At 35.0% G+C, this 15,191-nt stretch overlaps 2 protein-coding genes across 3 annotated transcripts in view; one reads left to right on the forward strand and one right to left on the reverse strand.

The window, feature by feature from the left end:
- Positions 1–417: 417 nt before the first annotated feature.
- Positions 418–7,928, forward strand: LOC128986398 (uncharacterized). The gene is made up of 3 exons (XM_054406754.1): positions 418–585; positions 3,130–3,225; positions 5,962–7,928. Exons 2-3 carry the CDS (start codon positions 3,213–3,215, stop codon positions 7,272–7,274), a joined length of 1,326 nt encoding a protein of 441 aa, XP_054262729.1. The 5' UTR covers positions 418–585; positions 3,130–3,212; the 3' UTR covers positions 7,275–7,928.
- Positions 7,929–9,479: 1,551 nt separating this feature from the next.
- The window catches only part of LOC128986180 (nidogen), a 44,847-nt gene continuing 39,135 nt past the window's right edge, over positions 9,480–15,191 (reverse strand). For both annotated transcript variants that reach the window (XM_054406374.1, XM_054406376.1), the window contains 8 exons: positions 14,793–14,928; positions 14,463–14,616; positions 13,809–13,937; positions 13,190–13,300; positions 12,431–12,602; positions 10,779–10,951; positions 10,319–10,427; positions 9,480–9,732 (listed from right to left, as the gene is read on the reverse strand). In XM_054406374.1, the coding sequence (XP_054262349.1) occupies positions 9,609–9,732; positions 10,319–10,427; positions 10,779–10,951; positions 12,431–12,602; positions 13,190–13,300; positions 13,809–13,937; positions 14,463–14,616; positions 14,793–14,928 (1,108 nt within the window). In that variant the 3' untranslated portion in view covers positions 9,480–9,608. The remainder of the gene's footprint in view (positions 9,733–10,318; positions 10,428–10,778; positions 10,952–12,430; positions 12,603–13,189; positions 13,301–13,808; positions 13,938–14,462; positions 14,617–14,792; positions 14,929–15,191) is intronic.

Below are 15,191 nucleotides of genomic sequence, written 5' to 3' on the forward strand. Positions count from 1 at the left end.
ATTTGTATCTAATAAGCTTTCCAGGAATATAGTATTTTTTATTTGTATCTTGATTCTTATAAAGAAGTGTATGTTTGTGTTAAGTAAATGTTTGAAAGTGTATACACAATGTATACATCTGGCGTTTTAATGGCATGGTAGTAATTTCAGTAAAATGTTGTAATTTTATTTTAAAGGATTTTTTATAACTAATGGGAATATCCTCGATTTACACTGGCAGTTGGCAGAACTGATGTTGGAGTTGTCTTCCTTCGAGCCTCGACCTCGACTCTAGCTGGTTTGTAACTTGACAAGCTGGTACCTACCTAGCGTACTACGGTACTTTACCAAACCAAACCAACCAGCTTGTTTGTGTTTGTGTTTGTAGTTTGTGTGTGAGTGAACTCGAACTGTTGTTTGTAGGGCAGGGGCTAAACAGGACTCAGCAGGAGCAAGTGTGGAGTTATACGCAAGTAAATTGTAGCTTAGCTTAGCCAGGAATCGTTGACAAGTTTTTCAGTTGCCTTCTTCAATTTTAATAAACGAGAGAACGTAGATTATGATTGACCGATTTATTGAGGATATTCTGAATGAAGTTTTACAAAGGTGAGTAACTGTAAAAACTATGATAGGTTATCAGCCTATGTACTTTATTTTTTGTTAACTTATAATATTATCATAACAAAACAGAATCTGAATCATTTTTTTTGTCATTTGACATTGCAAAAATGCACACAATAACTTATAGCATGGCTACACCGCTACAGTCAGGCTAGACACAGATAACTTAACATGTCTATAATTTATGTTCATTTATGAGGTGTCAGCTCTGTGGATTAGGCCTAAACTTACCTAACAGTTTGGAATTTCATTTAACAATACAGTAGAACCTCAATAGTTCGACACTTTGTAGACTTTGAAGGGGTGTCGAACTATTGAAATTTTGAACTACTTACTACTACTAAGTAAGTTATCTACTTAAGTTATAGGGAGTAAATGGAGTTTAAGTTAATACTAGTGTACATGTTGCTCGAATTCGAGCAATTGTAAAGTATTACAGGATTTGCAAACCAATCCAATAACTAACAATCATACTTAGCTATCAACATTTCAACAAAAACACACCTACCATCCCTGTAGCAGCAAACCTAAGTCCTCATATTAAAATTAACTTAATGTTATTTAAATAGGAAAAAAATGACAATTTTAAGGGAATATTAATCTTTGTATTAATTAAGCCCGGTAAATGGAAATTCGCTTAGTCTGAAGGTTTGCTGCGGATACACAATTTTAATAACAGCAAAGATTGAAAAATCTGAATTATTACTTATATCCATAAATTTATCTAACAATTATTTCCTGTAAAATATTATTACAGCAGTTCAAAAATATTGAAACTAACTCGATCAACAAATGATGTTGAAAGAATTCCATACTAATGACTTTAACATATAGTTTGACAGTTCCATTTAATCAATGTTAAACATTCGGGCATAGACAAAAATGATTCGGGCGAGTGACATATTTGATTAATGTTTATGATCCCTACCGTTCCTGTTCTAATAATCATGCAGTATTTAATATGTTTGAACCAGCTGTGTAGAATTGTGAAATCAAAATTAATTTGACAGTTAGTTCTGCTTGTTTACATTTTTAAATGTTGTGGGTTTGTTCTTTGTTACCATGGATAGGGAATGGGCACACGGAAGGGACTAAGGCTAAAGGTGTAGTGACGTCATATCTCTAGTGGTTAATGTCTTCTCTTGAGGCGACACGATTACCGTAACGAAACGATGTGATTTCAGCGGCGTTCGTGGCATAGTTGGTAGCGTTTCGGATTGATGTTCAGGAGGTACGGGGTTCGAAACCCGCCGGTGACACTAACTTTTTATCAACAAATTTTTCATATCAGCAAGTTTGGTTGGTTAGGTTAGGTTATGACAGTTTAATTTTATAATACTAAATTTTAAAATTAATTTTATAATTAATTAAAAATTATAAGTTATTATTAATTAGATTTTTATCTTATATAGTTTTTATATTATCAGCAAGTCTGGTTGGTTAGGTTATGTTATGACAATTTAATTTTAAAAATTAAAAATTTATTTTGTAATTTTAATTTAATAATTACAAAGTTAATTTTATAACAAAAAATTAAAAATTAATTTAAATTTTTTCTAGCAGTCCTAGCGGCGAACGCTGACACTACAAGATATGTTAGCCTTAGTCCCTCCCGTGTGCCCCACCGCCATGGATAGGCCTACCATCAATAAATATTTCACTCTTAATTTCTGACAACAGCTGGAGTTCCATAACAAATTTTGTTTCCCATGTTAATCTTATGGATAAATACAAAACTTTAAAGGGCCCCAGGGCCTCACTCTCTAATTATTTCCTTAAAAAGAAAGTTTCCTGCACAACTTCACGTTACGCTCTTTCCAATGACACCATAAACATGTCAATTGGTTCAGTTGTTTTGGAGGAGTAATTGTCACAAAAAACCTGCTTGCGTATTAAATAAGTATAGATACAGGAATGTAATAACACAAGTTTTAGGCCTAAATATAAATCACCCAAATTAATAAGGCCTAAATACTAAAAAGCTTTACAATTTCACTGTTCATTAGTCTCAAGTCAACAATAAATTGCAAATTAATGTTTAAGTCAGCTTACATCACAATAGTATCCATTATATACTTAGTATTTAGCCATATTTAGGCTTATTTATTTTGGTTAAACATTTATATGCATATTCGTCAGTATCTTGAGTTCTTTCTTATTGTTCAAAACTGAAAAAAATGGAGTTGTCCGTTGAAATGTAAAATAAAATAAAATAAAATTAAATTAAATATCACCCGTGTCGAACTACAAGGAGTGTCGAACTATCGAGAGTCAAACTATGGAAGGTTTACTGTACAATATATTAAGTTAATAGTCAATGGTTATATAAACAAATATGATGTAGGCCTACAGTATAAGCCGAATTGTAGATAGCCTATATAGATTTGAGTTGGGATTGATTAAGTTACATAAAGTGTAAATGGATAAGTTAAGATTTGATTGTGTCTTGTCTTGTGTTATCTAAGGAATTGTGCAATAGCTTTACCTTAGGATTAATTACATTGATGTAACTTAATTAATGTTTTCCAGATGAATATAAGTTTACAAGCCGATTTTCAATAGCACAAGAATAATAATATGGAATAATATTAACCTGCCTTCACTGGGTTAAAATGGCAGCCAAAAGTAAGTATTATCATAAACTGATAATTTGTTTTAATACTTTAGATTTATATTCTGTGGGATAGTACCTTTAAACATAACGCTACCTAACGTTTTTGTAGGTTAGGGGGGCCTACTGGTAATTGTTTAGTTTCGCTTAACTTAGGTAAGCTACTTAAAAAAAAATAAAAGGGAAAAACAATTTTTTCTCATGGGCATTCTTTAGAAGTCCCCCCCCCCCCCCTAACTTATTGTCCGTGAGGTAGGCGAAGGACTCTAAGGGATTAACGTCCCTTCCACCAACGCACACGCACTCACCAGCAGGGCCCTACCTACCCCACGGCGAGTGACCCATGTGTGTGTGTACGGTGTGTCTTTGTGTCAGGGCCGGATTTATCTTTATGCCGCCTGTAGGCTACAAGTCCTCATGCCGCCCCATATATATGTATATATTTACTGCTGAAAACATATTTATAGGAAAATTACCCCCACTCTACCTCGTGGTAATATTTGGTTATTCATGCGCACAGACTAATTTTTGCCGTTCTGCAATCTGCACAGTACCGCTCGGTAGTCGGCGATCGAAAATACACGTGCAAACATAAAATATAACCTACGAATACTATTACTATATAATCATTCCACTCAATCATACCAATCAACTCCACCTGTATACTATACAAAATAACATGTATCATAAATTTTTGGATTTATAATGTTAATGTTACGTCAAATAAAATACATTTGAGATCATTCTTTTATATAAGAAATGTATACATTTCTGTGCTATTGAATATCTTTTAATACTGGAAAATTGTTAAATTAAATTTAGATAGTTCTGCAAGGTGAAATTTAAGTTGACGAAATTATTTGAATCACTGGTTTATTAGTTGAAATATTTACAACAACAAAAAAACTTCGTGTATAGTCCAATACAAGTATTTCATTGAGCGATTAACAAAACTGATAACTAATTTATTGTGTATACAGTATTTAAAAGGCTTTCTTGTACCACGGACTGACTGTATGGTAGTGTAAGTGTCAGTGGTGGGGAGGGGGCTGTCGGCTGTCACGTCGGCGTCGTGGCTGCCGCTCCTGGTCGTACGTTGGGTCGTACATCCACCAGCTGCAGCCCGCCTGAGAGTCGCCAGCTTCCAGTGTTGCCTACACCAGATCGCCGCTCGCTGCGTGTTGGCGCAATGCGATTGTACATATTATATTGTGTAATAATACGTATGTCGAAATAGAAAATAAGAATGTATGAATATTCTAAAAGCTTTATTTAAATGACATGTATACTTGAATTTGTAAGGAAAATAATATTGCATGTAAAAAAAAATATTTTAATTTTTTAAATCTGCCGCCCCTAAATTTTGCCGCTCTAGGCTGCAGCCTACTTAGCCTATTTAGAAATACGGCCCTGCTCTGTGTGTGTGAGGGCTGTAATCCCTTAGAGTCCTTTGCCAGCCTCACGGACTATAGAACTTATGGAGCAAACCTCTTTTACGTTAAAGACCACAAAAATTGCCCACTTGATAAAATTGGTGTTTCTATATTGTTTTTCCCTCTGGCTTTTTTTGCTAATTGGCTACCTTTTTCTCTCTGAAAATCAAAATTAGTATTTACAGCAAGAGATCGTTAGCTGTTTTTTATTGGTTTATTGAACAATATTAATTACAGTAACTTACCTAAGTTAGTCAGTTCCATTCCCTTTCTTAAGGCCATAACATGTGAACTATCAAAAATAGTTAGTTCAAACATATATTATTTAAATATGAAATTTGGCATCCAGCCGAAAAAGATACAGAGGGGGTTAGCTTACTTACTTATTTATGATATATTTTCATATTTGGTAATTTAGTTTTTTTCATACCATGCTATTAATATTTTGAAAAAAAACACACACTATGACACACAGTGGCGGTTCTAAGATCTTGTCAAGGGTTGTTTAAAAGCACACCCACTTACCAGGAGGGGATTCGGGTTGAATTTGTGAATTCACTATTTTCAAAGCCGTTTGGCGACTTTTTAAAGCCATTTGCAATGTTTCCAAGTGTGTCCAAAAACCTCAGTTACAGTTCGTTTTTAGGATAAAATCAAAATGTATATTTAAATTTACATTTTCAGGGTCCAATGGGGAGAGGGCTTCAGCCCCTACCCTATAGCCCCCCTTGGAACTGCCACTGATGACACATTCCTTGTAGAAGCAAACCTAAGTTTTTATAGTACAGGCCCTACTTACCTAATGTTATTTAGATGAGGAATAAATCCCAAGCTTAAGAATCTATTTCTGATCGGAAATCCAATCATTCTATTTGCTGCGGCAGGGATGTTTTATCCTAGGTCAACATTTCAATACGTAATTAGTATCAAACTCAGCTATTAAATGCTGTAAAATGGAAAAGGGAATTATAATCTCTAATGCACCCGGAGTGGTACAGCAAGTTTAAAAAACTTTCTTTTAAATCTGTTGTTAATTGTTCCATACTTTATTTTTACTAATAGTAGGGTTTCCACTATTGAAATGTTGTTAATAGCCCGTCACGTTCAAAGTGTTTGCCTACAAAATTATAAGCTGTTCTGCCTGTTTAATTATAATGCCTATCTTGATTGAACACTGGAATTTACAAATTTTTGTTTTTTAATTAGCATTGGTCAAGCATAGCTCACTCAGAGCTTTTGGTAAGATTATAACTGATGTTCTTCTTTCATAGTATTGAATTCAATTATGTCTGATAACACACCTCTGTTTGCTTTCAGGTGAAGAGGTTCACTCGAGTGGCAAAAATAAGAAACAATCAGCAGGTAAAGCAGACTTTGACTCTTTGTATGATCAAATATCAGAAGGAAATGCACTTATAAAAGCAAATGCGTCATTTTGGACAAGAAAAGGCAATAGCACAAAATATATGTGTGTTCTTTGTAATATTGGTGTACAGTTTCAGAAGAATTTGAACGTTTTTAAATCTTCTATCATAGCTCATGTAGAAGACAAGTATCACAAGAAAAGGTACGAATCATATCTTGCTGGAAGTATGAACACTAGTTCCGCAAACACACTTACCACAGATAATAAGTGTTCGGACACTACAGAAACACAAACCTTGACTAAAACTCAACCGAAAGTTTCCGTTGTAGCTATTTTAGAGAAAATGGATAAAGCTTTAACACATTTGACCGACAAGTCTCAAGAAGATGAAAATGAAAATGACTATTCGGTAGATATTGAGATGTACGATTCCATTCTTAAAACACTGAAAGTTGTAAAAACAGATAAACAATATATCGTCTCAAGCAGTAATGGGAGCAATTTCTATTGCACTATTTGCAATGTCCTGATTTTCAACTCTCCTAACTCCAAACAGTTGACATATAACTTGTTTGTCCACTTAAACGACCCAAATCATGTGGAAAAGTTGCCAAATTTCCCTGAAGTGAAAAAAGACTTTGATTTAAAACTTGCAACTTTCTTTAAGGCTCTACCTGCATCGTTCAAAGAGGAGATACATGATATCCAAATAGGTCCTGCTATTGATTTTGTCAAATGTACTCTCTGCAATTTAGCAGTTTCTGATAATGTACATCGTTTAGAAAATCATTTGAGATGTAAAGGGCATTTAAATAGAAGACAGAGACGTGTGAAAGGGGAAAAACTTTACTTTGACTGTGTTAGTGAACGTATTTTGTATAAGTTCAGGAAACTAATTGATGAGCTTGATAGGGAGTTTGTAAAAGATGTAAAGTATATTTTTGTTGGAAAACTCCCAGGATATGTTGTGTGCTCCTTATGTTCTTGGGTGGTTTTGCCTTCCAAGTTTTATCTGGAAAGGCACATCAGTTCAAAAATGCATAAACAAAACAAGTCCAAATACCTTAAAGGCAAAGATGTAATTTTTGAAATAACTCTAGAGGATTTACAGGAATTACTTCCAAGCAAAATGAGAGCTGACATGATTTTCAAAGACGCTACATGTGGATTCATTTGCAAACTTTGTGACACAATTGTTCCGCCAACCTATTACGATGTCTATACTCATATCAAACAAGAGAAACTAGCTCATGAGTCTGGATGAAAAAAAAATCATATATCATCATATGCAATAGTTGCTTAGTGGTTTGTTCTACACTCTCCATAGTTAAATATTATACTTACAAAACCATCGTATTTATCTAATATTATTTACTCACAATCATCACATTACACCAATTTTCTAGTGATTTGTCATAGAGTAAGTTACAATACTAATAAAATAATCAATACACAAATGTACATTATTTTATTTTTATAATAAAAATTCCCTCTTGGAAGTAAGTTGTAAAAGAATACAGTAATTTAAAATGGTTTTTGAAGGATCCTTCAGTTCTTTATAGGAGATTTTTTATTGTTTTTAAATACAGATAAAGTTTATTATTAGTCCTGAACGTTAATACAACATTATTTTAATGTTTATCTCCACAATGTGCTATTTAGGTACATTCAAAACTCAAAAGATTTATATATTGTATTGTTTGATATTTTGTTTGTGTGGGTATTTCTATCTTTGTGTTTTTAATTTGTTTATCTAATTAAATGTCTGTACCCTTTAGACACTTCAATGTATTTTAGTGTATTTACCTCCTCCTGGTAATCTTCAGATAAGGCATTGATAATAGTCTATTGACAAACTTCTATGTGGCTAATTTATTTTTTGAGGGTGATCTGCGGTAGGGTATTATATAGTTTTGAGTTGTGGTCATTAGCTCTCTGTAAATTTTGAATTTGTTTTTGTTGGAGCATTTTTTTAAGAATTTGGGTGTATAAAATAATTATAATGACTTTTTGTTTTTGATATTAAGTTTAAAGTTAATATTCCTGAGTAAACTGTTTATATGTTCGTAATGTGGCATACTTTGATTAATTATAGCATTTATAACACAGAAATATCTTAATTGTTCAACATATGGAATATTAATAAATAAGTCAACTGGACATAACGTGAATTAACATATTTTGAATGAATGATGAATAACAAATGACGGAATAAATGAGATAGGGAATTTGACTACATGATCTGAAATTACATATAATTAATTATTACTATTCTACGACACAATACCTCAAGGGGGGTCGCCTCCCCCATTTCCCACCAATTTAGAGACCCATATTGTCCGTTGGAAGCAAGACAGGGACTTCCTTTGGTCACTTCACTCACCTGCTCCTGCGCATGCGCGAGCGCTCCTGGACTGGAGATAGCTAACTAAACGGGACATTTGAATGGTCGTGGTGACTAAGCTCCACAGTAACATTTTCAACTGTTTTTTGTTACCATTAAACAGGATACAGTACTTTATAATACGGCACTGCGCCACTCCAGTAGTCTGTGGTATTTTGACGGGTGTGGTGGGGCATTCCAGTTAAGACACATTATTGCGTAACAGTTTAATTCACTGTGTCTAGTAGACTGTATTTAGGAGCTTTGCGGTAACATAAACTTCATCATTGTCTTCCACAATAGCGACAAAACTCTGATCATCTACCGCAGCCGCTTAAGACATTATCATCTTCTCCCACAGCCATGGAAAAGTCATTGTCGTCATGCGCATCATCTCAATAACGTTTTCCGACCGCGTGATTTTTGCAGACATGTTTTGTATTGGTATTGGAATAGACTTTTGATGGTCAATTCTCGATACCAATACCAATGTTCAAGTGTCGGTAGTATCAAGAATCGACACATCCCTACTATATCAATATATTAGGTAATAAAACTATTTTTTTAGGTAATAAACTAAGTACTGTATTTTTATTAATGACATTCCAGTAATCCAGCATTTTCACTAATCCTGTAGTATTATGGTCCTTTATCTGCCGGATTACTGATAGTCTACTGTAATGGAATCAGCCACATAACAATGATAAAGTATTTATTATCTTGTCTTTCAGGTAGTTTTTATCAGACTACAGATAAAAATTAATAAGTTCAAACCTATGCTCTCCAAGCTGTTCAAACCATAGCCCTAGCCAGTCTTCTAGCAAAAATATCTTGTCTTCAAATTAGAAATAATTTGCCTTAGAACAATTTCACTGAGTTTTAAAAGCTTCTCAACAGTAGTTATCTTAATTAATGAAGTGTTTTTCAATAAATTATTCTTAAGTTTAGCAATTGTTTCATTTACTCGCACATTGGTGAATGAATTGACTTTGTCAAATGATATTTTTTAGATCATATTTACTCAGTTACTAATAAAAAAAATAAAAAATACCTAAACAAATTTTGAGGTCAATCAAAAACATGCCGTAAATAAAGAAATATATTTCGAGTCTTGTGATCAACAGGAATGAAATAAAATACAAAACGAAGAAAATACTCACATTACTTTACAAAGTTAACCTACGGACAATAAATAAGGCACTACGAGGCGAGGAACTAGATGCGAGGGCAAGAGTCTGCAATGGCTGCGATGCCGTAGAGTTTACCAGCTCCTCCGAGAGGGACAATCAGTGACTCGGCCGGTGCGGAGGTGTATGTGTAGGCACTCTCTACCTTCTGACTGTAACAAACAAGCTCTGTAAATCTTGATACTACTTTTGAAAGCACTAAAGCTCTCCTTTTTATGGCAACCATATATCATTAATGATTTAATGATTGATGATTGGTTTTGATTAATGATTAGTGAATTGACGAGGACAAAGTTATGAAACCCAATATATAATAGCCATTGCATCCGTCCTGGATATAAAAAAATATCTAAAAAAAAATTAAATCAAAAATTATTTAATGGTGAAGGAACTTAAATTGTTCAATATATATTTTAGTGAAATAAAAATAAAAATAATGATCTGAACAGTTCGTTAATGACTGCTCTGTGTTATTTCATGCTCCGGCTGCGTTTGTTTTGTATACTATTCTTGTGTTCTCATCTGAGGACAGGGTCAGCGTTCACATCCCGGAAAACCATATTAACTTGGTTTTTTCACTGATAGTGACAGAAAATGTTGCAGTGGAACTTTTAAATAATGTATAATTGATGTAGTTGTCAGCCCTATGTCTACCTGGCGATGATTTAAGGCCTGAGCCAGCCCCGGGTAGACGGAGGGTATGGAGATAGGTTCCATCATACAGACTATAATACTTACGTTTCCCAGTCAGTCCAATAATATTTATCAGCTGTGATTGCTAAACCAAAGGGATAGCTACAGTTGGCCACGACCGTCCTTCTGATGCCAGAATCTAGGTTGAGGCACTCTGAAATCAACACATAAATAATTTTATGTTGTTGTTAGCTATTTGAATCCAACCAATTTTGTATTTTCCCTCTTTATTTGTAGATTGTAGGTATTAAATACACGTGGTAAATAGGCTCCTCCTTCAACTGCAAACTATTGTGGTCCCGACTTTAAGTAGATTACCTTCTATTAGTTTCAGCAAATAGAGCTCCAATCTCACTCTTACAGGATCCCACATGATTTATTTTTATTTACATATAGTAATACTGCTTTAATATTTTGTAACAACAATGAGTTATTTTATATTTACTTCGTTTCTTTATAATATTGCCAAACGGTTATTTTATATTTAGTGTAGTTTGCAGCATACCTATCTTCTTAGTGCCTGCGTCAGTCCAGCACAGTTCGTGAGTTGCCCAGTCAATGGCGAGAGAGTTCGGTAGTTTGACGTCTCGTGTGACCAACGTCTCACGACCAGAACCGTCCAGATTTGCTGACTCTAACTTCGGGGACGCTCTGTTCCAATCTGACCAGTAGATTTTTCTGAAATGGCCAAAAATGACACTTGAAGGCTCATATGGTCACACTTAGTAGCACTAAGAGACATAATCACTAATGGATAACCTAATTTAGTATAGGACACCCGAACGTCAGCACACATAGTTAGTGATATCACACGTTATACCTTGAACAGAAAAATACATTTAAAGTTATTTCTTGTGATGGTTGAATTAAACACACTATCTGAAAATAACATGAAACTTCAACAAATTACGATACTCTTGGGTCCTCTTGAAGCACAATAGTCAGTCTGAGTTAATAAAAGAGAAAAACATGCACAAACAACATCATGTAGAAAACACTAAAAATATATATAAAAATAAGTAAAACAGTTTTATATCAAACATAACATGCAAGAATTGAATCCTGAAAAAACCCCTTAATTGATTTTTAACGATAGGTGATGTCATTTGTTTCTTCCCAAACATTTAAATTTTGAATCAATCTTGAATAAAAGTTTCATACTATAGAAATTAAACTATTCAACTATTTTCCACAGAGCTTGTAATTAATAAAATCGTACAGTTTTAAAATGTTTCCAAATGACCATGCATTTTGCTCTAAACATGTGTGATATTAAAAATCTAATATTATTTTTGTTAAAAATTGATAAGAACTTAAATCTGATTTGATAAGACTTAAACAATTTTATAAAATACTAGCTGACCCGGCGAACTTCGTATCGCCTAAGTTATAGGTTTCCCCTAAGACAGACCGATGGAAAGAAAGTACCGTTACGTTTAATTTTCAAGATGATCTCGTTCGCATCGCTCAATCACGTCCTGGTTGAAGTTCGTTCGCTACGCTCACTCACCTTTGGGTTGGAGCTCGTTCGCTACGCTCACTCACCTTTAGGTTGGAGCTCGTTCGCTGCGCTCACTTGCCTTCAGGTTAGCTCGTTCGCTACGCTAACTCGCCTCCAGGTTGAAGTTCGTTCGCTACGCTCACTCACCTTTTGGTTGCAAATTAGCTGTTGTCATAAATGTAAAAGAAATAATAGTGCTGCACCCTGTTGGTAATCCTTGTAACTTTAATGCTATTGAACATCATAGAACAGAACCAACTTGTTTAATTGAAACAGCTGTTAAGATTCATTAATTCCATTTCTCATAAGGTTAACATGGGAAACTCCAGAGCCACTGGGGCGGGGAGCCCTTTTAAGAATTTCGAAACGGGAAATAGTTTACGTCCGATTCGCATACCTACAGAATTTACACACCAAATTTCATAACGATCGGTGAAGTCGTTCCGGAGGAGTTTGCAGACAAACACTGTGACACGAGAATTTTATATATTAGAAGATTGAATCAATGACAGATACACACCAGGGTGTCTATCTTAAGTGATGACAAACTTTGTAATCAACTAAGACTGGCTGATTCTTTAGACAAGTTCGCATGAGAAAATCACTTCACAGCTTCCTCAAGGTTGTACACTGATAATGAACCAAGAGTACATTACCTGTAAATAGGATGCACAGCAATACCGCGAGGGTTGACAAGGCCGGATGAAATAAGGGTTTGAACCTCCCCTGTGTTGAGATCAGCTGACTTGATGACGTCTTTGCCAGAGTCAGTCCAATAGAGTCGTCTGCTGATCCAGTCAATAGCAAGCCCCTCTGGCGAACTTATTTCTGCAATGAAATTAGTCAAATTACTAAATAACCCTTGTGTTAAAAGGTAATGAGAAAACATAAAATTCACAAGTCACATTGTTTTCATGCACAACATAGTCACAGAACATATCTATGACAAGCTTACATTAGTGTAACCAGATGGTTATGGTTAAGTAAGTCATCTTACAGTTTTAACCCTCCAGCCGTGACTGATAAACACAAGATGATTTTTGAGTGCTTAGAATGTCATGGTTTCAGTTATGATTATTAACTTAAAATCAACAGAACCTCTCCTCCCATCTACACTTTCCTTTAAAAGTTTCTGTTTCATATTTAGTTTTTTAAAGGGAAAATGCAACTTGGCTTTGGAATAATTAAGGAGAAGAAGGAAGGATACACAAATAACTCGCCTGAATAAAAGAGTCCCAGGAGGTCAATAGAACACATAGAAAGTACACATTAAACTGGTATTTTGCTTCTGAAAGGGGACTATCGGGACTCTTTATTCAGGTGAGTTAGTTGTGTATCTTTCCTGTACAAGTGTAAATTTAACACATTTTTCAATCTGATACAGTCAAACTATTAGTTAAAACTTTTGGACTTGCCTTCAGTGACAAAGTTGGTGATATCTTTGCCGTTAAGAGAGGAATGCTTGATGACTTGTCCGTTAATGTCGCTCCAATACACCAAACCTTCGACACAATCCACTGCAATACCTGTAAAATTCAAACATAGTAACACACAGTTATTCGGATACATCGTAGTTCGTGGTAATGTTTGCATGAGTTTTGTAGGAACTTATTACCACAGTTCTGTTAAAAACAGAAAATAAACTTATAAGACTTAGAACTGATGAAAAAAACACTTGTGGCGGATCCAAGGGGGGCTATAGGGGCGAAACCGCTTCCCCTTTGGACTTTGAGAACGTAAAATTAAACACACATTTCGTCATTGAAATGTAATAGAGGTTTTTGGACACAGTTGTGGACCTTAAAAATAGATTTTAAAACTTACCAAACGACTTTGGAAAACCCTCTCCTAGTAGGGGACACCCCCTTGGCAAGATCCTAGAACCACCACTATTTAATACCAGGTTTAACGTACAATCCGAATCCACCACAATAGATGTATAAACCAACAACATGTTCTCTGAATAAAACTGTATGCCAACGTAAATCACAGCTTATTGTTGTATTTCATATGTCTGGATTCATAAACACTAACCTATTGCGACTTGATCATACTGAAGCTGTATTGGTTTGCCAGGGTTGGTGACGCTTGGTTGCTGGGGAATTTTGACAGTTGCCATTCCCTTGTTCACCAGAAGAAACCCGCCTTCCATTGGCCGCACTTCTGCAATCAATATTGTTCACATATTAGGGTTACCGGTAGTTATCGAGTTCAAAAATTAGGTTTACAGAATATAATCGAACATGATGTACAGCACTATTTATATTTTTAAACTGACATAAAAAATGAAAATGTTGGCTTACTTGAATGTGAAAAATACTTTTTGACCGGCTTTCTGAAGTCCTAACCAATAAAATATCAGTGGTGTTTGTTTAAAAAAAAAATCATTCATCTTGGCACAGGGAAATAACTGTGCAAAATACACAGAATATTGTACTTAATTTCACTGCCACTGTAGACCAGTTTCTCTGACAAATTAGAACTTTCCTTGATTGAACATTTTGTCAGTGATTAAACAATGTCTACTTTTTGTCTACAATAATTGTGTTTTTTGCGCCATGATAGACACTTTCCATCCAAGCCTGCTACCTTATCAAAAATCCCAACCTAGACCCTCAAGATTGTTACCTCATTGATAATGAAAGCAGATAACAAAAGATATCAGTTATGAAATTAAAAACATGTAACCTTTGCAAGTCTGTCCGTTGCCGACGTAGCCGGGTTGACATTGGCACTCGAAGCCTGTTGTACCAGAGACACAACGAGCGTTGACATCACACAGGGACGGATTGTTGATACAAGTATTGACGCGAATACACTCGTGTCCACTGCCTTCGTAGCCCTGGACAAGAGACAGGTCACTGACTAAATGTTTGAAACTGTCACAGAGAAACAGTGTTTATACAATGCTCTTTTCAATATGCAATAAAAAAAAAGACTAGCAAAGCAAGTCTTGTATATTCAGCTAATCAAGAATCTACTGTACTTTTACAACAGGTCAAATTCAAGATGACAAACCAGTTTGCATTGACAGCGATATCCGTTGTCCGGAGCAAAGTACACACACTCGGCCTCGGGAGCACAGTTGTTGATGATGTTACATCCGATTGGCTGCGGACTGCACTGGTCCACTCCATCTCCCGTCAGGCCCGACCTGCACACACGAGGAGTATTAAACAAAATAGATCACACACAATCTCTTAGCGCAAAAATATGCTGTATATGTGATTTTTCATCCTACTAAAATAACTGACTAACCCGAATCAGTAATAAATTGCAAACAAATCCAAAACTATGGTACCTTGGTAGTTTTTAAAATATTTTTTCTCTGTCTCACCTTTACATCCTAGGACACGAGCTTCTAGCCCTCTGTTTTTACACATTACAGGCTTGCCCTAGAGGGTTGCGGCATTATCA

The sequence above is a fragment of the Macrosteles quadrilineatus genome, unplaced genomic scaffold (assembly GCF_028750875.1).
Source record: "Macrosteles quadrilineatus isolate MER2022 unplaced genomic scaffold, UCM_ALF_1.0 Scaffold_2__2_contigs__length_208266976, whole genome shotgun sequence".
NCBI lineage: Eukaryota > Metazoa > Arthropoda > Insecta > Hemiptera > Cicadellidae > Macrosteles > Macrosteles quadrilineatus.